This window comes from Prinia subflava, chromosome 4 (genome assembly GCF_021018805.1).
Source record: "Prinia subflava isolate CZ2003 ecotype Zambia chromosome 4, Cam_Psub_1.2, whole genome shotgun sequence".
Classification (NCBI taxonomy): domain Eukaryota; kingdom Metazoa; phylum Chordata; class Aves; order Passeriformes; family Cisticolidae; genus Prinia; species Prinia subflava.
The window spans coordinates 3,025,911-3,052,186 of NC_086250.1; the positions used below are offsets into that span (position 1 = coordinate 3,025,911).

Sequence of the window (26,276 nt, forward strand, 5' to 3'; positions counted from 1 at the left end):
TTAATTCTGCTGCCTGATTCTCCAAATCAATAATATTAAAAAACTGCTCAGGAACACCCATGATGAGCACACTCTTACCTTGAGAGCCTGCGTGGGCTGTCTGAACAAAGAGAGCTCCCATAAAGCAGCCAGCTCCATTAAAGAGGGCTAAAAAATGCATGGAAATCCCTCTCATTCCCTCAGGCACCAGCTGGAAGGAAAGTAAGGAACCTTAGGAAGGAAGCAGATACAGTTACAAGTTAAAAAAGAGAAAAAAAAAAAAAAAAAAAAGAAGGGGAAAAGAACAGTGTTTGCCCCCTCATTCACAGTAGGAAGAGAAGGCTGATGGCAAGAGGCAGCAGGTGAGCCTGGGACCCCATCTGTAGATGCAGCAGTCTGCAGCACTGTACAGCTAACTCGAGACAATAAAAGACTTCAGAGTTCCTGGTTGTTCCTCCCTTCTGAAAGCAGAGGTTCAAAACATGCATCTTGGTCAAATTCAGCCCGGGTGATTGCCTCCTGCTTACCTAAATTAGCCCTGCTGTTTCAATAGGCTGCTCCAATCCCCCCTTTCCCCACGGTGCTGCTGTTAAACAGCTGCTGAATTTCCCCCTGGAGACTATTGCATCCCCAAAGCCATCCCCAATACATCCTCCAACTAACAGAGCTGCAGTTTCCTGTTTAAACCAAGCTGGGGGCACAAACTCAGCCTGTCAGAGGCCACTGAGAACTTTGTGGCACTGTGGAGGAGGGCAGGGCCATTGTTTTATTTTATTTTTAGGGCTTCCTTAGTGGCAGATGTTGCTGTAAGAGATGCTCGTGCCACCTGAAGCAGATGATTATTCAAAACTCTATCAACAAGGTAATGAAATGTATTGTATAAATACAGTTCTAAATGTCAGGGACCAAATTATAGAATAGCTTGGGTTGGAAGGGACCTTCAAGGTCATCCAGTTCCAACTGCTATGGGCAAGGACACCTTCCACTAAACAAGGTTATGAGAGCCCAGCCTGGCCACGAGCACTGCCAGGGATGGGAGAGTCACAGCTTCTCTGGATAACCTGTGCCAGAGCCTCACCAGCCTCACAGGAAAGCATTTCCTCCTGATATCCAACCTAAACCTACTCACTCTGAAGCTGTTCCCTTTGTCCTGTCACTACCTGCCCTTGTAAATAATCTCTCTCTCTCTCACAGGCTCTTGTCAAGCACTGAAATGACACAATTAGATCACCTTGAAGCCTTCTCCTTTCCAGGCTGAACAACTTCAGTAAGAGAGGTCCTAATGAAGATAAAGAGTTCAGTGTGCCACATCTAACTTCTCTAACCAAACTCTTCAGAAATATCTCCTTTCTTCCCTCTGCTTAAAAGAGTATTTCCCTCTCCAGCTTGGATCATGTACTGTGAGGTCCAGTAAATTATTATGATCATTGAATTTGACCTTCTGCATAAGAAAGGCAGTAAATGTCAGGAAAGGTGAGAACTCTCTAAGCGTCCAGGCTGTCACTAACATCCATGGAGATCCACCAGATCCTGAAAACAGTTCCTGAACAGCAATTCAGTTCAGAGTGAAGCAGAAAGCCAGAGCTGGGTTCAGAAGCCTGACTGCAGAGCCTGAGGGCTGCTGGAGAAGATTCAGGGACCTCAGCCCCCTGCACTGGGCAATCTGTGCAAGACAGTGCAAGACCTGGGGTAAGCCAGGTTCCTATCCAGAGAGCCTGCACAGCCTAGACACCCGTGATAAACAGGGCCAGACACCAATTTTGCAATGAATGGAGTCCTTCTTCCCTTCAGCTACAGCAAGAGCCTGTTTTAGGCACCTCCTTTTAGCTTTTTATCTGCAGGTCTCATGTTCAGACTCAGTCCCACTTAGCTGGGTTCTCCAGTCACACCTCTCACTGCAGCTCTAAGCACGATGCTGAATCTCTGCTTAAATAGGGAAGGACAGCTTTTCTTCCAAAGAAATTCGAACCACAATCCTTTAAAAAAGATCTTAAAAAAGGAAAAAAAAAAAAATAAAAGGAAGAAACCCCCTAAGATGGAGTTTTATTTCTTTTCTAAAGGCTAATGTAATCCTGCAGTCATTGGACTCGGGTTGTGTCCCATTGTGCTGGATTAAAAGGCCTTATTCCACCAGCAGTATTCTCCTCTTGCTTTTGCATGAGAAGACTGTAAGCAAGTCACCTCTTAACCTCTTTTTTTTTGTTAAGCTAAACAGAGAAGGTCACACAGTTTTCAGTTACACTTAGCCTGTAACCTAGAAACCAAATTACCTGCCTAGAAACCTGGCGCAGTTAAGTACTTGAGAGCTATCAGATGAAGAGGCATTATGAAAGTGCTAAGTATTTAAAACTAGGGAAAATTACCTTTTTAGTGACAGACTGTGACCCACAGCTCTCAGTAGTCTCAGAGTATAAGAATGAAGCTGAGACACTGAAGTTATTTCTTGCTCTTAAATAAAACCCTGAACATTTCTGGGGTTGTACTGGAACAAGAGACACTCAACCCATAGAATTAAATGCCTGCAGAGATCAGCCAGTCAATTATTTTACCTGTGTCTCTAAGTGAGTGATGCTTAGATTATTTTTATAATACTAATTTTTTTTTTTAAGTCTCTGCAAGGTAAAACACTGGTAAGCTCTCTGCATGCTCCTCAGAAGAAAATAAGCCTCAAAAATGTCAGTGGAGACACAGAAAAGTAAATTAGGGAAAGCAGAGAAGGTTCAGACTCACAATCAAGAGCTTGACTACATGATGTGTGGATGGCAGGCACAGTCTGAGGCTCTGCCTGAGCTCTGGAAAACAGGAGTGTTTATCTCTGGCTCCATGTCACCAGGCAGGACGTGGTGATCTCTGGAGGCATGTTCTCCTGACTGGAGCACTACCAAAGACCTGGCAGCTGCCTACACCATTAACCAGGTTAACCTGTCACTGTTCCCTGCCCACATACGCTCTGTGCCAGGGAAAAACACGTCCTAATTCCATTAGCTGGGATCAAAAATGAAAGCAGTCACCTTGCTCTGACTGTGGCCTTTAAGGGGAGCACAACCACAGCTCAGCTCTCACGTTTTTGTTCCATCTTGATAAAATCATCACAGGAGAGTTCAGAAGGGGCTTCAGGAGCTGCAGTGCAGCCCCTGCCTGAGGCAGGTTCATCCTCAAGAGCACACAGGGGATTGTGCCCCTCAGGGACCTGACTGGACTGTGCTCCCTCCCTGGAGCATCACTGCTCATCCTGAGTTACAGCCAGCAAGGCAAATCAGGCTTCTCTGAAGCAGGTAAAGCACAGATCTGCTCATTAAACCCATGGAAGACCGCCAAGGATAAAATATCAGATGACAGTAATTATTTTTAGGAAGCTGCTATGGCTCTCTCAGAATCAGGCCACCCTTGCTTTAGCCTATTCCACTTTACTCACAGGAGGGAGTCACCAAGGCTTCAGCCACTCCCAGCAGGATGTACTGAGGAGCCAGATGGAAGCAGGGCATGGAGGAGACCAGCAGAACCTCCTGGGAGAACGTCTGCTCCACACGGGGGAAGCGCTTGCGGTGCAGTTCCGAGACGCCGGCGACCACCACGGAGAGCGCGGCACAGAAGTGACCTACGACTGGGAGAGGAGCACAGAGAGCACTCAGCAGGGCTGAACTGCAGGGCAGCAGTGCTCAGAGGGAGGCAAACCCCGGAGAAATGCAAGACAAGATTCCTGTCCCCACCACAAATCGTTTTTTCTGAATGCCTAAATGTGAATAAAGAGCGCTTGCTATGTGTACGTGGCAAAAGGACACAGCTCAGCACAGAGAGGATTTCAGATTTCTAAATAAATGGGAGAGGAAAAACTTTCCTTCACACACAAAGAAGAGCTTTTCACTCTTTTTTTTGAAGACTGAGGGACACAAGGAAAGAGAAAATCAAGAAGAGGCAAATGTCTTTTCAGATAATACAACATACAAAATACAAAAGTATACAAATTTCCTTTCAGAAAGGACAGGAAACTACCAGGCAGCAGGAAACATTTCTAAAAATTAGGATGTATTATAAATACCCCACATTTCACTCATTACATAGAGAGTACTATTAAAATTATTATTTTATATTTCTCGATGTTGGCAGTATGAAATGGTTGTGTCCTCTCAGAAAAACACAAAGAAAGCAAAATTTCCAAGTAAGTCTCTGAACCTGAATTATGTATACTTCTCATGGTTTGAGCTCCCATTGATTTTGACTAAAAGTCTGATTTGCCAGCATTTCTAAGCCATAATATGAGGAGAATTTGGTTCCTTTTGATGCTTTTGGCTCAAATACTTGGACTGTTTTTCTTACCATGCCCTCATGACTGGTAATCACACTTATTAGATTGGACACCAACAGCCAAAAGCTTTTGTTTTGTGTTATATTTACAACATATATACAACTTAGTCTTTTTTAGTGTCAGGACAGCAGAGATGAAAAACTCATGTAGTTTTTAATTTTTTTTTTTTTTTAAGCTAAGTGGCCTCAGCCTTGCTGCGTGTTTCCTCTCTCAGCACCAAACTCTCACACCCTTCCTCTGGCAGAGTTTTCCTGAATGTTCACAGTTTTAAATATCCACCCCTGCCTAACCTCAGCCCTGGAAATTGTTTTTCTGTTTAGGCTCCTCTAGTGCTTAACGAGAATATCAATGAATTATAGCTTGAAAGTTGATGACAGGAGGGAATTTAGGAGCCTTTTCTGGCCACTGCACCTTATCAAAGCCAAATATAAAGCCCTCAAGGAGCTGCCTGTAGTTGTCCAAAGCAAGAGTTCTCCTCGTGAAAAATTATGTTGGTACTAAAGAATCCTCCAGCAGCTCAGTATTCCTAACAGTGCAACAAACTTGAAGCATTTTCCTTTACTAAAAGCCAATACATTTCAGAAAAAAAGTAACCTCCAGGTTCCCAAAAATGTCAACTTTTTTTTTTCCCCAAGACTTTACGTGGGAGAGAAAGAAACCAAGACCTTAGGAGATATGGTTTTCATCTTTACTCTTCTCTCTTCAGTCCTCTTTAAAACAAGGGCTTGGAATGACTGTCTGAAGCTTTGGATTTACAGGAGAACAAGTTGTTTTAGTAATATTTAGGGGTTGTTCTGGGACAAGGTTTTTTATATTATCTAGAGACTAAGGTTGTATTGGACTTGTATGAATAAACCAACCACTGGAGAGAGAGTGCCAAATTACAGTTTTTACGTAGACCTTTAGTACAGAGCAACCAGATATTTCAGTTGCCTGAGTGGTTCATCCTTGAAAACTTAACATGCTGAAAATTTCCAGAAAACCATTTAAATTTCTTCTTCTTACAAGAGTTGAATTAAAATACAGTTATAGGCTGGCTTAGCACCAACTGCCTATTTATACTTCCAATTTTGTTGCTGAAAATAATTGAGAACCTAATTAACTGTTGGCAAAAATATTGGCACTTAGAGGTCTACCATACCTGCAGGTGCAGTCATCTACTTGGATATCTAAAGCCACTGCCTGCACTCACAGGTATTTTTGTGCCTCAGGTAGTTTATCACCCCTAACAGGAGGCTATTTTGATAAATGAACCTATTAAGAATAAACCACTGCATACATTCTACTGCTGTTCAACATAACAGGATAGAGCATTAATACTGACTTGAAGTTTCCGTGGTTTAAAGGAAAATGATTATCTGAATGTGCTTTTTGTGTTTTAATGCAGATGTTATTTTAAAAACTAGGCTAATTGCAGCCTGCTGTGTTATATGCTTCTGGTTTGTATAAAACTTAATAACACTCTTAATTAGGCTAATTTAGTCAGATTAATACCTCTGTGTGTGTCAGTACTCACTGTGCTGCCTGCCATGGGGCACTGAATTAATAGCAGCACACTGAGAAAATAGCGGTTTATAAATATTTTCATCTGAGGTTTGCAATGCAGGCTGGAAGATAAAAAATGTAGGAAGTTTAATGAGAGTATCTACGAAAGGAAATAGTTTTAAGTGAATAAGGAATGGAAGCTGCTTTAATGCTGGTACTACATGGAGCTGACATCTGAAGAGTGTTGCAGAGGATCCCTCCAGACCCTAGAATGTAAGAGGTTTGGGGGATAATTAAAAAACAAATAAATAAAAGAAATTACATCAGTACCAAGAGAAGGCAGCCCAACACTTATTAAAGTTATCATTGCTTCTAGGCTATGGATTTCTCTGGAATGAGTGTCAATCTACAACAGGGAAGAATTTCCTTTACCCCATCAACACTTCACCTTTGGAGATCCCTTTTTGCTGTGACTGAGGGTACAATAAGGACTTTAAAATTGCAAATACTAAACACTTGAACAATTAGACATGCTAATGAGAACTCTAGTGCTGGGGAGGAAGGCTGTACCTCTCCAAGTGACCTTCCACCTGGGAAATATTCAGCCTGTTCAATGGGAGCAGCAGCCTGTGATACACACCTGTTTGTTTGGCAAAGTTTTCTGCATGTTTTTTTTTGCCCACCCATTCTAAAAAACCCTATTGCACATACAGAATTAGCTTAGATATTTCTATTTCATTTATGATGCCACTGCAGAGTCTGGAAGGAACTCTTCTAATGGTAATACAATTTCCCTCTTATGAGCTGCAGTCCTAACAATAATGCACTTACAGCATAAAAATCACAGAAAAAGAAAGCCTTTATTCCTAACTGAGTTACCTGAATCCAAACTCATCATTTTGAGCAACACATTTCTCCAGTACCAGGGAGCAACTAACCAAAGGGATTCTTAATTTCTAAAAAAGACTTGGATTGCAAATTAACTTTCCAAAAGCTGATTAATAAAGAAACATAGAAGATAACCAAACCAAAGTAATCCTCAGGCCTAAATAGTTAATACTGCTTCTCTCCAATACCAATTCTGTAGGATGGCCCCTAGCTATTTGTGAGTGTGCCTCAAAATCTCTATTGGTCAGAGAAATCTGTCCTACACAAAACCTATACTTTTTTCTTACTATCTAGTAAGTGTTTCAGGACTGTTTTTTCCAATAACTCCTTTCAAACAAATTTACTTCTGAGCATCATCCCAAATCAGGTCCATCTTAATATTTGTAGTCAGATGTAATTGTCTAGGATTATTCATCCCATTGAAATTTCTCTTTAAAAACCAGAAAACACATTAAAGCAGTATAAACACATGTACTTTCTACATACCAATGTAAATTGTTGGAGAATACCCAGTGTCCTTAGAGCTAAAGAGCCAAGAGTTAATGCACTCCAAAACAGGAACGAGAATCAGCAGGGGCACGATGCTTATCACGTTCATTGCTGCAACTGGCAAGACAAATCCACTGAAGTGCAGGTTGGAATTCATGGTTTGGAGATAATATCCTGAAGGAATCTGTATTAAAGGATAAAACCACAATCCATGTGTAAGATTTTCACTATATTTGGAAACCTCTCCATGCTTTTCCTGCTGAAGAAGTCACATTAAACCAAATACCTGCTGGCAAAAAATAAGGAATGAACATTCATGAAGAAAGCCTTTCAGATAGTGACAATTGTTCTCTGCCAGAACATTTCCCTTTTATAAGATTTTCTCCTACATTTAACAAATTAGGCAATAGTCTAAAGGTTTATTTGATCACCCCTAATTAGAGCTATCAGCCAATATACTAAATGATTCCACCCAAAACTTCAATCACTTTACCCAAACCGTGTTTAACAGAACAGAACCTTAAAACAGCAAAATGCAGCGTGATTTGATTTTAAAATTGCAAGGCACAGAGTGATTTTGGACTTATGATTGTGTGCTCAGGGTAGGAGCACTTTAAAACTACAGGGAATGAAGATTTGGGTACAGCCTTAGGACAGCTTAATGCAACTCACAGTCAGAGCACTTAGAGAGGAGTTCCTTTTACCTGGGGGAACTGAAAACCAGAGACAAAAAGAAGCAGATGAGGAACCTCCCAGTGGCAGTCAACAGGGTACACAATCAGGTAGGTTTTTAGGACTCTCTCACTACAAAAGCAAATAGTTCCTCCTGCTTGTGTGAGGCTATACAGAAGAGCTGTTGAGCTTATAAAAAAGTGTAAAATCAAAATCCTGAAAGCTTCTACCAAGAGATTCATAGATTTTTCAGTGTTTTTTTTTGTTGTTTGTCTGGGATATCTATGATTGACTAATTTCAAATGCAGCAGGGAGCCATAGTCTACTCTATTTTAAAAATTGGGAAACTCCAGCTCAAGCAATTCAGAGTATGGTCATGTCAGAAAACCTAGAACTGGTTTCTTTACTTGTATCTGTTTTTACTGTGTTCTGGATTCCTGAAACATCCTGCACACTCTTCAACATGATCAGTAATTACAAACCCAGGTAGAATATTGCTGCTTTATAGCCATCTGAAAATCAATGTATAGTTGTTAAGTGAGCTTGTGCAGGGTTTCTCAACAATGGTTACAGACAACTCTAACCACTGTGAGTCTGTTCAGTTCTCAAGAATTACTGAAATGCTAGCTCTTAACAAAAAGATTTTTCACATTAATTCCACCTCCAACAGGAAATATAAATTGTAAAAGGGAGAATAAATAGCAACAGAAATCTGTGTGTTTTAGGACTGAGTCAAGTTTTGTCAGTTCCTTTTTTCCAATGGCTCTTGCAAATAAGAATTGACATCTTAATAGGAATTAAAACATCATCAACATGAATGACAGGCACTGAAAGCTGTTAACTTAATAATATCAAGAAAAAACAAATAATTTTTTAAAAAAGGATACTGATCTCTGAGTTTGATAAAGAGCCTTAAAACTATTTAAAGTTCTGCCAAAGGATTAATTTCTGTCAGCATTGGAAAGACATCTATATTTTCTAGGCAAACACTTAATGATAAACTTGCTAAATTATAATATCTGATTAATTTTCATGTGGTCACTAATGCATAACCTTGGTCATGTATGTGTGTTTGTTGATTTTGAATGGGTTTTTTTTATCTTGGGATTTTTTGTGCTTTTGGGGAGAGGGGAGGAATTGGGGAGGGAAGAGGAGAAAGGATGAGGCAGATGGATGGGAACGAGGAATGATGGCATGAGGAAGTGTCAATGAAGCAGCACATGCCACATATTTGTAAGAATTTCCTTAAGCAGCATTTTAACACCAATGAGTAGAAATTAATTTCGGAGCTGGCTCGTAAACTTGTGATTCCAGTTGCCAAAGGGAAGGTACCTCCAGCTCCTGCTTAGCCAGGATCATCCAGACAGAAAGGAATCTGAAGGAACTGTGTCAGCTTAAGGAGCTTCTTGACACATTTACATTTATATCACACACACACCTGCTCAGAAGTGGAAAGAGCCCTGGCAGAGGGGCTGTGAGAGGACTGCTGCTCTCCACAAATGGAAACCCACCCACTTCCACTGTAGGTACAACAGCCACACGGTCCTGTCAAAACAGGAGGGGGAAATAGGCAACCAAAACAGCAAATAAAGATCCTCCACCTCTCCCCAGAAGTGAGGGAACGCTTAGGAAATTGGAAAATTATATTTTTTGAGAATGTGAGTGTTGGCAACTGTGACAAGGCATCATGAGGGGAACAGGACTCTCACACAGGGTGGTTCAGCCAGTAAAAAGGTTCCAAGAAAGGAGCAGCAAGCACTCACACAAGCTTCTCAATGAGTCTTGACCAATTTTCATTATTTGAGGAGAACAGAGGCCACAGCAAGGTATATCCTTGGGCAATTAAAGCTACTTTGCAGGGCTGCTCATCTGGCAAAGCAACAGTCAGGAAAAACCACACCTACACACATTTCAGAGCCCATTTCAAGACTTTTCTTTAAGAGCTGTGCACCCACCTGCATCACGCACGTCCTGTACAGGACCTGGAAGGTGAACAAGGGGAAGAGCCTGGCCAGTGCCTTGGTGCCCTCCACGTGGGTCTCGCTGTAGTGGCCACCGTGGTTCTCCTTGGCGTGGTCCAGCCAGCTGGGCAGGGCCGTGCCGAGGCGGCGCTGCCGCGACCGCAGCGCGCTGAAAATCACCCCCAGTGCCGTCCGCAGGGAGCTGCCTGCCAGCAACCAGAGACAGCAGACACTGTCAGATTTCCCTGGTTTGCTGAGGGCTCATGCTAAAGTAGAAGTGTGCACCTTCTCACGCTCGTTCACGTAAACAGGAGATCGTATTTTGTAAATATTGTCATTGTTTTGAATTTCTTCTCCAAGAGAAGACAAGGTTGAATGACAGCCTCCTTGACCAATGTGGGTGAGAGGTGGGAATGCCCACTCTCCAAGCCATGGGCACCTTGCTAAAAGTATATAATGAGAATATAATATGAGAATAAAATAATATATAATGAGTATATAATAAACAAAGCGGGGGATTCTCCCTGCTGCTCTGATCTGCCCAAACTCCGGACTCCGTGTGTCATTTCTGGCGAGGCTCACAGCGACAGACATCAGACACTGGTGTGTCCCTGAGCTGCTGCCAAGGCAAGCAAGCCAAGACAAAACGCTTTGGGAGCAAAAAGACAAGCTCGTATATTCACCTTTATGCTTTTTTAGGGAGGGGAAAGGCAATAACTTTGGATTTGCTAAAAAACCCTCTTTTTTGAACCCAGTTGGTTCACAATCCAGTTGTTACCAGTCCTGTCCAACAGCCATGGTTCTCCATGTGCCTTTTATTACCAGTTATTTAACATACCACAATGTGTTTCTCTGGTTGAGCAGGTAAAGTATTAATTTCCTTTGTTTTTTCTTCCCATTTATTGAATGCCTGTTGAATGCCTGCTGAAGTTCACTGGCAAGGGAAGGGAAGTAGCAAAATGAGAAGGAAAAGGAGTTTAAAATTAAACAGCTGACGACTTAAGAAAATTTTAATGGATGAATTTCAAGGCCAGAATTATCATCTCAGGTCTTCCAAGCAGTATGCAGGACAAAAGAGGAGTTTCCAGCCTAGTACTCGGCATATTAAAACTTACTGACTGGTTACTGTGCTCAGGAATTGCCCACTTGGTTTTCAGATGAAATAGAAGTGGAATGAGCACAAAACTGTTAGCTTCAGGCTTGGGAATGCAGGTTCATTTACCTCGGGCAAATTGCCACCTATGCAAAAAGGGGTTATGGCACTCCTATGCTTTTCTGAGCACTGAAGCACGACAATAAGTTGAGTATCTATAAATAAATACTTTCCAAACCCCAAAGTGAACTAAGACTGCAGAATGAAAATTTCCCCCTACTATCTCTGATGTGGAAATGGTTTTCTAGAAATATCCATTGATACCCACTGGAAGCACTTGCTTTAAAGTACTGAGTAAGGGCATTTTATTAGATAAACTAAATATCTAAAACTCCCTGGCTGTGTGGTATTAACCCGCAGAATGTTGTCACTATGGAATAAAATCTGAAATAGTATATCAGAACCTGAAAACAGAGATTTTTATTGTTCTGTAGGGCTGTACCAGGCAACTATTCTCATTGCACATTGTAAGTGATGTTTAAGTTTCAGATTAGATTCTTTTAAGAGCAAATTTGAAGACGAAAAGGAAAAAAAGTTCAGAATTCCAGAGTGAATTGACTAAGAAGTTAACCAGAAAAGAAGTAGGACCTGGGGGTCTTCTCAAAGCAGAGTTAATTTCAGAAGTAAATAAAAGATAATACCAAAAGAAATTTGGTATTAGCTCAATTCATTGGCAGAGCCCGTAATGAGATGTTTTAAGTTAGAGAAATGATATTTTGTGTTGCCCTACACTAGAGATGGACAGTGACACAAAGGGAATAAGAAGCAGTGAAGTGGAGTTCCTGCTCTGCCAGGGTTTGGACCCAGCCAGGTTTGAAATTGGAAGATGCACTGAGTGCCCCATGAGAGGCCCAGCAGAGAGCTCAGTGAAGCAGCAGCACAGCTGTGCCCTGGCACATCTGACCTGGCCTCCAGGATGGCCATGGCCATCTCCTTCCCTTTGGAATGTGAGGGGATGGGCAGACAAAAGGCTGAATGAAAAGTGATAAAACCAATTCCACCAGCAGCAGGCATGTTACAGCTCTTACTGCAAAGGCTGTGACACACGCCCTGACACAACAGAAAACAAACATGAGCTTGGTTACCAGAGACTGCTTCCCACTTTTACAACCTACCCAGAATCTCCAGAGGATGGATATCATTTCTCACATGCAGATTTTGGAGGGCTAAAACCCAAGGATTTCCAACCAAACACGGCAGAGTTATAGAACAAATAGTTTAGACATGCAAATTGATTTCTTCTGTGAAAGTAATCTCTAAAGACGTTTCCTAAGAGAGAGTTGCCTCTTACCTGCTTTGGGTTTATAAATCATTTCCCCCCGAACCATGTGAATTGTGATCATAGCCATCAGCCCAGACACAAATGGGATAAGAAAGCCAAGGTTCCTGGCCACGGACTGCTGGATGTAAGAAATGCTGACAAAGACCACTGCTGAATTCAAGTTAACCAGCCAATGAAACCTGCAACACGGAGACAGGAGAGAGAAAAGTGGAGAGGCTGAATGATATAAAAGCCTTTACAGAAGATTAAAACATCCAATTAAAGGCATGGTTAAGTGTAGTAATCATGGACAACATCAGTACCGTGCACACATTAGCACAGCAATTAAAACCGATTTTCACTCCAATGTCTCAGCTCCAGGAGGTGTATGATTAAAGTAAGTGTACTAAGGCAGTAGAGCTGAACAAATTATCAGTCTAGTACTGGAAATATTCTTGTGGGTGACATTAATTAAATACATCAACATTTACCATTTTCACATTTAATATCTGGTAACAAGTTCTGTGTATGAAATATCATCAAATCATATGCTTCAGGCTTAACAGAGAAATGTCTTAATGCCACCACTCTTTGGTTAAGAAATATTAAATGTTAAAAAATGTAAGGACTATTAAAATTTGGTTTATCAGTTATTAGTTGGAAGGTTCAGTTTGAATTTTTGTTGACTTCTGGAATGTCTTGACAAGGAGGTTCCCTAACACAATTTTCTCTGAGACTGTAGTTGGTAGCAGAGGTGCTTCCCAAGTAAGAATTGAGCCCCTCCAAATCACAGAAGGTATCCAAAGGATAAATCCCACACTCCTGGAAGCAGATGGCACACCACCAGTGACAGGCCTGCTGCAGTCTGGAACCCCTGAAAACAGCACAACTATTGAGCAGTACTGTCCCAATGTGTCAAAGATTGCAGTTTGGAAGCAACTGCAAGAAGAGATTCCTTTGCCTTTGCTGGAGCCAGAGCAAAATGATTTCATTTGAAGGTGAAATACACGCCAATGCATAATTATAAAACTTAATGCATATTACTGGAGAAGCAAAGCTTGTTTTCTTGCTCAGTGCCACTTCTGCATCATGCATACTGCTTGAACTTGAGTGTTTGGGCTAATGAATCTAGAATTATCTTCTCAGTAGCAAAAGATTTGGAATTATATTACTCAATGATGATACAGTTGGAGGGATTTTGTACATAAAAATATTGACCCATTCAACTAAAGCTTTTAAAAAAATATAATCACATGATCCATTTGGCTGGAATTTGTGTATAAGTTTGGAGTCAATTCTTAACTGACAGTTTTAAAGTTAGAAGCTTTAGTGGCTGTTTTCCAAACTCTCTAAAGAAGTGTGCCTGAGCTACCTGAAGTCCAGACATTCCTCATGACTCTATGAGTGTTTGACTGGAAACAGGAGCATCCAAAGACAACCCTGGAGTATGGGAGAACACTTTCATTTTTCATTCAAGCAACCTACTTTAGGACTGAAATGTAAAGTTCCTGGCCTCTTACAAAAAATGAGAAGAAAAAAACCCCCAGCTATTGTGTTTAGCATCCCTATGGCCAAAACAAAAAGGATGGACTAACCTCAGCACACATAGCAGAGTCCTGGGGTGTGCTCATATCATACTGACAGCAGCAGATCAGTATTCTGGCCTTTATTACATAAAAAGTCCCAGAGCTCACGGCAGGGCAGGGCAGATTAGTTAAATACATCAAACTGAAAATCCTGTCCAGCTTTGCAGGAAAGAGCTCCTTCCTGAAGCTTCAGCACTCTGAGGCCTCTTCACAACGAGAGCCAAAACCCAACTTTGAGGAGTTCATTTCAAGAATGCCAGATACAAACTTAAATGCTACAAGCCCACATAAACCTGAATCTCTTCTTAAAACATTTTACAGAAATGCCTTTGTGGTGAAAACTTGAAAGAAATAACATCCAGGTGATTCTTATTGAAAAGTATTGCTTATGTTTATACATCTTTGTAGGAGGAGGTTTGTTTTTACAGAGAACTCCATAGCCATTCTGAAAAAAGCAAAGTGGGGAAAAAAAATCCCAAAGAGGTAGAAAACTTTTTTAAAAGTCCAAGTAAAGCTTATTGAGGAAGATGGCAGAAATTTATCTGCAATATGTGGAAACAAAACAAAGAGAGTGAGGATGGAAAACACCAGTGGTCCCGTGTTCTCTGCAGTTTTTTACTGCAAATCTGTAGAACAAGATACAGCTCTTGCTCATTCTCATTGTACCCTTTGCTCTCATTCTCTGCCCCCACAGACAGAATTTATTTCTCCTGCTGCAAAGTAGTACCAGTCCATAACCTTAACCCTGGAAATGCAGGAGGCCCTAGAAAAATTTAATCCAATAGAATGCAAGTTTCTTCTTCACTTAGAATTGGTATATTCTGTTTATTTGTAAGGTCAGAGCCATAATACACACTATGGTTGGAACCAAGCCCTAAGATGTGCCAAGTAAACTTCTTGAAGGATTGCATTAGAAAACAGTTAATTGTCAGGACTTTTAACCCAATCTTTAGCTCAATAATTCTGATTGTTTAAACAGAACTTGGTTAAGACCAGACTCAAGCTCATCAAGAGTATGCAATCTCATTTTACATCATTTTAAAATTCAATCCCATGACAAACACCCACCAAGACAGAATATGCTACCAAGAAAAAGTGATTACATTCTGAAGGGTTTAATGAGATTAAAAATGAACCCCCCCATTCTTCTAAATTTTAAGATTGTATCCCAACATCCCCTCCTTGGGCGCCAGTGCAAGAATTAAATTGTTTTGAATCGCACATGTGCCTTTCTTGATATTTCCAAAGTTGCAAGAAATGACCCATTTGGATTCCCCCAAGGAACTTTTTATCCGTATTATATCTCCTTTGTAATCAACACTGAGAAATGTCACTTTGATTAAACACAAGTCTGAATGGCTAGGACCACAGTACAATAAACTCTCCAGAGCTATCTTTCAGAACAACTGATTGCTCTCCAGTCTTAATCCCCCAGAGCCTTACTCAATCAAAATGATGTTGCTAATTAAGGATTAAAACTCAGAATAGAGTAAAAAGGAAGGATTTTTTTTGTCTTCTCTCGTATGGGCAGGTCAAGGAGGCAGAATCTGCTCTAAGGAACGAAAAGAGTCTCATCCACCTTTGGTAAAGCTACTTTATTCACTGAAGTTTGGATTTAATTCAAAACTCCTTGATATTAACATAATTGGAGGAAAAAAGAATAGCCAGGAAAGCCATCCCCAAAGGAGGAGAGATCTGATTCACCAAGATCTTCATTGATTCTTCAGCACTGCATTATTAATATGCAAATGTGCTCTGTTTTTATTTTAATAACCGTGTGTGTAAAGGAGAAAAATGGGGGCAGTTTAGGGCTTTCTTTCACCCTGCCTTGAAGCAGGAATGTGGAGAGTCCCACTGCAATTTCCTCACTGCATGGTTTAACCAGAAAATATAGCACTCTCTGCAGAGCTACAGAAGGGGCAAATAAGGGCAACCAAATCATCAAAAATTACCTCCCTGGTAATGCATGGAGAAAGAAATAGTTAATTAAAAAAAAATCCAAACCCTGATTTTTAAGAACAATTTTCCCTAAAGAATGAAAAATAATTTAACCAAGATACAAATGCTAAGTGGTTTAGCAGATGCCAGAGCTTTGCAGCAACAAAGCTGGAATAATACAGCAGATCCCAACCCCTGAGTTTAGTTTGAGACTACTCGTAATCCTGACTTCCAGCAAACCAGCAGTCCCTGGTAAAAATTCACCCTGATGTAAATCCCAATAGATCATTGAATTTTGCCACTGTTAGGGAGCAACAGCAAAATATCCTAAAGGCATAGCTCTGTTAAAGGCAGAAAACCAAATGGAGTGTGTTGTTCCAACAGCAACAAGGTTAGCAAGTTTTTTGAGTATTTGGGCAACTTTTTTAATCCTGAAAACACTGACTGAACACTTCTGTAGGAGGCCAAAATTGATTATCATCTACTAACAAAAAGAAAAAATCGGGAAAAGTTTTAACTCTTGGAAATGCTTCCAAAATCTCAAAGTTTTGCCATTACAGACAAAATATGAACTCCAGCATCCACAGAATCTTTGAATTTCAGCTGAGGATTTCAAGGCAACGCTCTATGACTCCCAACAGGTATTTAGCCAACATTAAATTACCAACCAGTTGAAAAATGAAAGCAGCTCCTTTGGCCCGCAGTCCTCGAGGCTGTAGGCACTCAGTGGACACACAATAGCTCTTATGCCTCCTATTCCCAGGCTGGCTGTGAGGAGTGCAAAGTAGAACACGATTTTCTGCTCCCTTTTGGGTAGGGTGAGAAGAATGTGTCGCCTGTCGACGTAAACGTCCTCGAAGGGGAATGACACCACAGGTAACAGTGCTGTGCCTGGAATGGAAAGAAAATTGGCATTTGAAAGGAATTCAAATCAGGTGAACAGGACTTGCATTTTTTTTAGAGCAAATATGTTGAAAAGAGAGAGGGAAAATAAAAGATACACAACAGAAAAGTGTAAAGAGGGAGAGGCATAATTCTATAAAGAGGCAGAAACTTTTTGGATGTTTCTATGTAAAGCAATACCACTATGGACATCAGATAAACCAAACCTCCAGAAACTTTTTGGATGTTTCTGTGTAAAGCAATACCACTGTGGACATCAGAGAAACCAAACCTCCAGAAACTTTTTGGATGTTTCTATGTAAAGCAATACCACTGTGGACATCAGAGAAACCAAACCTCCAGAAACTTTTTGCATGTTTCTATGTAAAGCAACACCACTGTGGACATCAGAGAAACCAAACCTCCAGAAACTTTTTGGATGTTTCTATGTAAAGCAATAGCACTATGGACATCAGAGAAACCAAACCTCCTTGTTGAAAGCATTGCCTCAAAAATACAGAGGTGAAAACACTGCAGTGCATTTTGTAGAGGAGGAGATAAGCAATCAGCTGTTAGAAGAGGCTGGGGAAAACCCTGAGATGCCAAACAACGCTCCAGAGCGCGTTTCCACGAGAGAATCAGTAAAACACAATTTACTACTGATTTACCTAGGAAGTGCAGGAACATGCAGATGCAGACCAGCTTGACCCTGCCCACGAGGTGCTCTGCCAGCCAGCCGGCCAGCACGGGGGTCAGTGTGGAGGTGCCCACGAAGCACATGTTGACCATGGCTGCCTGGTGGCTGCGGTAGCCCAGCTTGGCCGTGCAGAAGAGGATCATGTTGCAGACGATGCCAAAGAAGGTGAACCTCTCACACAGCTCCACCAGCAGCACACAGACAGCCTCGTGCAGCTTCTTCTCAGCTGGAGGCACGAGTTTCTCAGCATGGTCACCTCTCCTGGGTCGCTGCTCCTTTTCAGCCATGTGGTTCAGCAATCCCTGCAGATCTCTTCTGTCTGCAGCAGGCATGCTTGTCTTGTTCTTTCCTTTTTGAGTGGATCAGCTGGAGTTACAGGTACACTTCTGTGCTCCTCCGCTGTCATTAGCAGGCTGGTAAGACTCTGGCTTTGAATTCCACACTCTGCTACTACAATTTCTTAGGGCACCTGTCAGTTTTGAGATATTACACATAGGATCAAAGAGTATTTAAAAAAAAAACCCAAACAATCAAAGAACTACATGAACACTCCAGCTTCTGAATGTAGCAACACTAGGCAGTTAAGTAGTTTATTTAATTATCTCACTTGGGGGTGAAAGAGATTTTTCCCCAGAATTATATTGCCTATTAAATTGCATGAATCCAATACTGTACGCTACACTCAATCTGTATGTTAAAGATAAAGGTTTAAACACACACAAAAGCTAACTTTTTCAGCAGAATTCAAATAACAGATCGAGAAAATAATTTGGTTAAAATAATCCAATACTTTAATTAGGCAACAAGTGAAAAACAGCAAGTAGATAAAGACAGGGATTTTTTTTTAAAGTTAACATCATCCAATGAATGTGCTATTTCTGGTTGAAATTCAGATAAAGGTAATTATAAAAATAAGCAATGCTACTAGGTTTAAGTTAAAAAAACAAAATTTAAAATAAAGTAAGTTGAATTTATTTTCAAAAGAAAAAAAGGCAATCTAGAGGCAGCCTAGCCCACAACTGTTTCTTAAGGCAGATTCTGCCCTGTAGCTACCAGAAGGGGCAGGGGTACAGGAAATATTCTTTCATATCAAACAAAAGATATTACAGCCTTGAAAGGGAATTTGGAAGAGCCAAACTCATATAATATTTTATAATGTGTTTCATAATATTCCTGCTGCTTTGTCCACAGCAAAGTTTGCTGATTTCCCAGGTGAGCATCTCCATTTTGTGCAGCTCATTAAGATCATTAAAACCTGTTCAAAATGCTCCCACCTACAAAGGGAAGGACCCCACATCCATCTCGTGCAAATGTAAATGCATCCACATGTTACAAGGAAGTGGAAAACCAGGTCAGCTTCTCTAAACAGAGCTCTCAGTGTTCCTGATGGCATTTTTGAGACATGGGTTCTGCTATTTGCTTCCATCTGCCCCTAAAACTACTCAGGTTTGGCCTCTTCAGATCTGTTTAGAGTATGAGAACTACTACATCACAGAACAGAAGCACAATAGTGTATAATCAATATGGAGAAATATTCCATGATTATTAAAAAAACCCCACCCCAAAAAAACAAAAACAAACAAACAAAAAACCCACAAAAACAAAAAAACACCAAAAAACCCCACCACCCCCACAAAAAACCCCAAAAAACAACAACAACAAAAAAAAACCCAAAAAACTCAAACCACAACAACAACACCCCAAAAACAAACAAACAAAAAACTCCCATGATTCAAATACAAAGCCAAAAACTCTGAAGCTTAAATTTGAGTAGTAGTAGATAATAAGTTGTATCCTTAAATTAAATATATTTTTTTAATCTATTGCAAGTCTAAAGCAAGACCTCAGACAGCAAAACCCTCTGTTTTCAAAGACATTCAATTGGTGAAAACAGCTGTGACTTATAACATCCAAGAACTACTTCTGTTTTCTTATCCATGATAGCTAAAATAATCTTCTTTTGAGCAAACCAGCCAGAGAAATCAAAAGTATAACCCAGCTTAGTTTCTTCATCAAAGCCTAAAGAAGCCAATCTCAAATCAAAATAGGCCAAAGAAAAAAAAGTATTTTACCTCAAAAGTGCACATATCTTCTGTTGCATGAAGCTACTTTTACCTAACTGTTCACAAAGAAAATTATTTTTCTTTTTTTTTTTTTGGTTTTTAAGCAAATAAAGCTGTATTTTAACATCAGATAGAACACATAAGGACAAATAAACTCTTACTACAGTAGACATTTGAATGTAAAATACTCTGTTTTCCTTTAGAGTTTACCTGTTCCCATGGGTGCTAGCAGTTCACTGTAAATCACATCATGGGAAGCAGCCCAGAGAGCAGGGCTCCTCGCTGGGATGGCTCTCAGCCCTCAAGTGGTTTAATTTACCCAAATTTGGGGTCACAGGCTGGGAAAAAGGAATAATTGAGTGAGCCTTATAAATGCCCTAGAAAGCAGGAAGCAGTGATTTTTGTGATTACTTTTGAATTGCCTTTGCATGTGATCAAGGAGGGCGTGGTGGTGACAGTCACAGATCAATCAATCAATCAATCAATCAATCAGGACATGATTAACATGCTCAGTGCTGAGAGAATGTACAGCTCCATGAAACAACAGGATCCTCATTGATTTACTTTTTTAATCACTCCTGCAGCAATTACAGGTGGGCAGACTATTTACTTGACACTTTTTCTAGTGATTCGAGTTGAATCACCTGGCATCCAATTGGCTTATTCTTATTTATTCCTCCTTCAGGTGCTAGAACTGCATGAAGCCTGATGAAAAACCTCTGTTATTTGCATTAACATCTGTAGAGCTTTACATGCACTGAAACTGGACACACAAAATAAAAGCTCTTTCAAAATCCAGCCCTACTGCCAGTAGGGACTTCGAGTGGTTTTTTTAAAAAAAAATCTTTAAAGATCTGAAAATGTGGCAGTCACATCTTGGAGGGAGGTTTATAAAAATACTTTTCTCACATGGCAGTGTCAGCCCACTAGAGGGTCTGGGTGTTCATAAAACAGTTGATTTTGGTGCTCCACCACTCCAGGTTAAAGGTTATTTATTTCCATACTAGAACCCACACATTAACATTAGGCAAGTGAATAAAGCTGGTCAGTTGGAACTGATTTTTTTTACTAATTTTCTCTGACAAGGGATAATTGTCAGGGTTTTATTGTAGAGGTAATTTACTGAAATTGAAAAGGCAGAACTTCAGTGTCCAGCACATTTCTTCTAGCTAAAAGGCAGCAGTGGCTTTAGACCTGTGTTTGTGTTCTAGAAAGGTCAGCCTCTCTAATTTTTTAGTAAATTTAATTCAGCTTTCCTCTTGTTTAAAGAACATGTGAGAGGTGTTACCCATCATCATAGCACTGGCTGTGGTTCCTGCTAAATATCTGGGGTGGAAACAAAATTGATATGGACAAGGCTGGCAGTGCAACACAAGAATTTTGACACTTGTAAATAAATAATTACGTGGGACAAATCTTTCTAGTTAGCACCAGGATTCCCATGAACTTGCATGGTTTGAGAAGCTGGTTCAATGACCAATGACCTGAGGACTGCAATTTAAAAGACAGAAGAAATTCAGAGCAAAAGGTTAATAGTTAAAAAAATAAAATTAGTTCTAGAGTGAACTTTGTCTTTTTCTATTTTTTTTTTGGTCTCTCTTTTTTCATTTTTAGGTGTCACATTGGACAATGTGTTAATTCCTATGCCCTACATCCTATTTCACAGGTGAATATTGAAACTTCTTTTCTTGAAATTGTTACATCAGACAACTTTTTTAGTGATTTCTGCCCTGCCTGTCACTGAAGTTTCAGAGTACTCTGGACTGAAGGAGAATTGTGACAGAAATATTGCAGTGCTTCTTTTGGAGTTCCCAGCATTTCAAACCCATATTTGATGTCTCTGAGAAACTTCATCAGCATCAGTAAAAATGCTGCCTAATATTTGTCTGACTACATACCAGAAAAATGAATACATGCAACCCCCTTCAGGCTTGTGAAGGATGTAAAAGGTCAATTAAGAAACTGAAATGTAGTCATCATGAGTCTGAGAAAGCCAATTTATGAAATCTGTTATGTTAGCAAATCTACTAAAATAAAATTATTTTTTATTTTGCAAAGGTCTCTCAAATGTTTCAAAAGGACATTTTGAAGGCTGAAAAAAGGCATCTGTGAAATAACCAGTTCTTAAAATTACTGATTGTATGAGAGATTCTCTGAGAAGTTCTGGAACTATGGTACCACATCAACTTTGAATCATTTTATTCTCCCTTTGGTGAGTATTTTTGCAAAAGTTTCAACACTTTAGCCAGATGTTAACTGGTAACCTTACCCAGTTCTGCCTGGCTGCAGGGGGGATGTTATGTCTCTTTTTCCATGGTCACTTTTGTCTGTCAAAGTGCAAGACTTTAATTGTCAAGGTAAGACTTTAATTTAGGGAAAAGTTGTATTTTAAGAAGTATATTTGCTTTTTCCTAATACAGTAACAATCAAAACTTATTTGAGACAGCCATTTTTTTTCATTCTGCTGAAATGCAGCATACCAAGAGGGAGAATTAAATCCCTCTCCCAAGAATGCCCCAGAGGTCCTGGTGGAGGGTGTGGACACACATCATCTGCTAGAAGCTTTATTTTCTCTGCTTGTCCTGCAAAAGCTTTCTTCCTGAATCCCACTTTTCCCACAGAGGAATTTCTTTTCCTCTCTTTATCTCTGTTCTTTAAGCAGGGAGTGTGGATAAAGCACAGAACTGACAGGAAGCAAGAATTCCAAGCTTTGTCCAAGGTACCTAGAGCCGTACAAGGATGCCCAAGACATGAACACTCTGCAGTGAGTCCAGAGAAAAAAGAAGATGCTGAGGGGACTGAAGCATCCCTCGTATGCCCAGAGGCTGAGAGAGCTGGCACTGCTCAGCCTGGGGAAGAGGAGGCTCAGGGAGTTCTTATTAATGTATAAAAATAATTGAAGGAAGGTGCAAAGAGAACAGAGATGGGCTCTCCTCAGTGGTGCCCAGCGACAGGACAAGAGGCAACGGGCACAAAATGAAACAAAGGGAACTCAGTTTAGGAATAATTAAAAACTTGTGAGGTTGTCAGATACCAAAAGAGGTTGCCCAGAGAGGATGAAGTGGAATCTTGAAAACCTAACTGGAGACAGTGCTGAGCAAGCTGCTGCAGGTGGGGAAGAGTAGAAAATTGCCAGAGGTTCCTTCCAACCTCAGCCATTCTGTGGTGCTGAGCAGCAACACAAAATATTTTGGCAAAGTAGACTCTAAGAAAGATGATAGAAGAAAAAAGTTTCTTGTCCTATTGCTGGGCATGACCTCTCTGAGTGAGAAATTTACTTTACACTCTATGAGTGCTAATTTATTTTGATAATTTTTTTATCAGGGAGATGGTTTTAAAATTGCTGATCCTCAAACCTTTACTATAAATGAGAATTATCTTGGCATGATTACCCTGTTCCTTCAAACCGCACGTGTTTTATTTTGGGGATTTTGTTCAAACATATATAATTATCTATGCTAAGCAGTTTATCATATGTTCTAAGGCTTTTGTCTTTATTGCACCTAGCTGACGGTTTTATAATTCAGGAGTAATTGAATTGTAATTATTTTTCATGATGCATGGTGTGGTTTTATATCATGTTGTTGGCAGATATTCTTTATGGTGTCGTTTGGTCTAATGGGAAAATTAGAAGTAGCTCTATCATATAGAAAGATGGCTTTTTTGTGTCATGTTATAGTTTGTAGATGGCACCCAGGATATTTTCTTTTGACATATAGGTTTTTAGGTAGAGGCTGAAATGAGATTCTAAAGCAGAGTTCACAGTTGAGACAATATTATCTGTACATCCAAGATGATTTCAACTATTCTCCCATAGTGACAGTTCATTTATATTCAAGTCCATTTAGCAGACTGTGGTTAGTATTCTAAAATACATATATAAGTACTGTGTGGTGGTGGAGTTTCTGCTCTACATTCATCCCTCACCCTACAGAACTGGTTTCAGAGAAGCCAGGAAAAGGTGTCAGCATCTTTTTTAGAAGCAAATCTTTATTTTGAGCAGAGCAGGGGGTTGACAGTAGATGTCCCACCTCAGTGAAGAGATTTCCAACCACTGCAGTGCCCAGGTAGCTTTTAACCCTTCCTGCTGGAGCTTCACATTGTGTAAAGCTTTGTGAGCTGTGCAGGAGCTGACTTTGTAACCTACAGATTAGGGCTGCTCTCCTGGAATTTGGGAGGAGGCAAATGCAAGGCTCCATGTCAACGAATAGTTAATTATGTCTGCAGAAGAGAAATTCTTCAGCAGACAGGACACAGAAAGCACTGTCTGAGAAAAGCAGTTTTGGTCCAAGAATGGTAGAAACGAGGCCTGGATGCTGGAGCCAGCAGAGCATCCTTTTACAAAGGGAAAAGTATTTCCTCAAAGTTTTTGGTTTGAGCCACAAAATAACATCTGGAATCTCACAAATTTGCATGGGACGTGTCAATGGTCATGTGAACCCCAGATTGTCTGCCCATATAAAATTCTTATACACAGATGATCACATAAAAATTGATGGCAGGAAATTTCAGACAGTCATCTTCAAACATTTGTTATTTCCTTTACCTGTTCATAGACATTTCTGCCTTGTAAACTGGTACAGGAAGTAGTGTAACATAATTTTATTTATTCATCTGCAAACTTGAATGTCCAAAAGCTGAGAAAACTCTGAGTCACTACAGACCCTGTCTACAGTGCCTTGAGTGTCTTGGCTGAGGGAGAAACTGGCAGAATTTAAAGTGCTTCTCTTGTAATGGCCAACATTTTCTCATTAAAACTGATTTTTAATGGAATTTTTGGTCTTTATGGAAGGTGTCAGCATGGTCAGCAGGTTAAGGGAGGTGATACTTCCAGCTGCAATGTCCTTTACTGTCAGCAATTTGCCTAAAATGAGCAAAACTGAAGCTCCACTCCTAATCTGGGGATACGTACAGCAGAACTGTTCCAAAATTAGCTTCAACAGAAATACACCAGATTAACTTTTTCAACCCCATTTACTGTTAAACCTGGCTGATTTGGACCTAGACAGGTGGCAGAAGGCTGGCACAGTCCTTGCCACTGATGGGCTGGGTGGGTGCAGGGCTGCTTTCTGAAGGCAGGGGAGGTTTTCCCAAGCCTGATCACAGCACAGCACATAACTTCATGCTGGCTGCACCTCTGGGCCTCTGATGGTGTGAATGCTCCTTTTCCTAGCTGCATTTGGCTCTTTACAGGCATCACTGCATTTCCCAAAGCACAGTTACCCTCACTTAGGTTGCAGTCTGTGAGATGTGGATTTGTATTTGGAAGTGCTGTTTTCAATTTCCACTTCAGGATCACACCAGTGGCTCTTCCACCTGCTATTCAGTGCTCACACTGAGTATTTGTCATGTTCCATGCAAGAGGTGTCTGCAACATCTGCCCAGGCAGTTCGGAAAGCATGGAAGCAATTTAAGAGAAATAGAACTAGAATAATTATTACCTTTATTTATATTTGATATACCTTTAAGATCCGGAGTTATTGGTTTTAAACACGGGATTTAAAATTTGTGTTTAAGTGCCGGTGCGTGAATTTCAGGACAGAAATGCAATTGTTTACATGGAATGCACTGAGTTTAAAAATAATCCTCCTCCATTTTGAGATGTGCAATGTACTACATTTTGAAAAATTCATTTTTTTTAGAGAGGTGCACCTGAATGTGTGATTCCAAAACAATATAATCAGACCAAATAGCTTTATCAAAGATAGCAATTCAAAGCTTTTAGTGCAAATGCATCCCAAATGCTCGCACTTAGAAATTCTCTTTCTGAGGCTGTGTTTACAGACTCTGCCACAATAAAAGAACAAAAATATCTTTGATGATTTAGCAGAGAAAAGGGTGGTACTGAAAAAGAGATGAGAAAGAATGGGATGTGAGACACTATTGAAAAATAATTGATACTCTTAGAGGAAGAAAGCCTAAACTCAAAAAGAAAGAAAGGGAGTAATAGAGAAATAAATTTGATATTAGGTGCTCACATTTTACAGTTAGATACATAAGTGTTTGTACATCAATAGTTTTGTCACATTCATAATGCACATTGACCTAAAGCTACATTTGAGTTTCCTCAGCTTTTCTCCCCATTGCTTCCTCCTTGACAGACTTTTTGAAGATCTTAGATATGAAATCTCTTAGCGAGACGATCAAATAATTGTATTTGTGGCAGGAGAGATGAAGGTGGAGGAATGCAAACCAAGTTTTGGCTATCACACTGGGATCTGACAGGAAAAGAAAAACACAAGGACACCCTAATTTCCTCACCCAGCTCCCCTGGCTGAGCTGGAGTGGTGAAGGAGAAGCCTGTGTGCCAAGGGCTGCAGTGTTTAACAGTGATTCAGCCCTGGCACCAAAATGTTTGCCTTTCTCCACGTGTAACAGTGGGCATCAATTTCAGAGAGAGGACTTCAGGTTTTAATAGAAAAAAAAAGTTTGTCAAGTGTTTCAGGGGATGAGGAAGACACCTCTGGTTCCAGTGTCTTCTCACAATCTCAAGTTTTCATTCCATGGGCATGGAAGACTCGCAATGAGTTTATGTCTCTCAGATTACCACGCTGCACCACCTGAAAATAAACACTGAATTCAGACCAGTTCTTACAGTTACTTATGGATGGTAGAGCACACAAATTGGTCTGGCTCCTTCCAAGAGAAAAGAATCACGCTTCCAGCTAAAAAACAAACTGACAGGGAGATGTTTAATATGATTGCAACTAACTGTTAAAATCCATGCAGCTGTCAGAAGAAAAAAACCAGCAGTTATACTGTCCCACTGCAGAGATGTTACATTTATAAGATAATCTCCAGCACAGTGCTCGTAGCTCATGTTTGTTCTCATACTTCAGAGGAATGTTTTCTAATCATCCAGAGGAGTTTACAGTGTTGTGTTGAGTTAACACCAGTGGAAATCAGGTCAGCAAGC

General features: G+C 40.4%; 1 protein-coding gene across 1 annotated transcript in view; it reads right to left on the bottom strand.

Annotated features, from left to right (window-relative positions):
- The window catches only part of SLC15A5 (solute carrier family 15 member 5), a 30,061-nt gene extending 9,677 nt beyond the window's left edge, over nucleotides 1-20,384 (bottom strand). Inside the window, exons 1-7 of the mRNA XM_063395178.1 lie at nucleotides 17,269-20,384; nucleotides 16,387-16,609; nucleotides 12,225-12,394; nucleotides 9,775-9,986; nucleotides 7,145-7,331; nucleotides 3,395-3,583; nucleotides 79-210 (exon numbers count right to left, since the gene is read on the bottom strand). Of these exons, the coding sequence (XP_063251248.1) occupies nucleotides 79-210; nucleotides 3,395-3,583; nucleotides 7,145-7,331; nucleotides 9,775-9,986; nucleotides 12,225-12,394; nucleotides 16,387-16,609; nucleotides 17,269-17,629 (1,474 nt within the window). The 5' untranslated portion in view covers nucleotides 17,630-20,384. The remainder of the gene's footprint in view (nucleotides 1-78; nucleotides 211-3,394; nucleotides 3,584-7,144; nucleotides 7,332-9,774; nucleotides 9,987-12,224; nucleotides 12,395-16,386; nucleotides 16,610-17,268) is intronic.
- Between the last annotated feature and the right edge of the window lie 5,892 nt (nucleotides 20,385-26,276).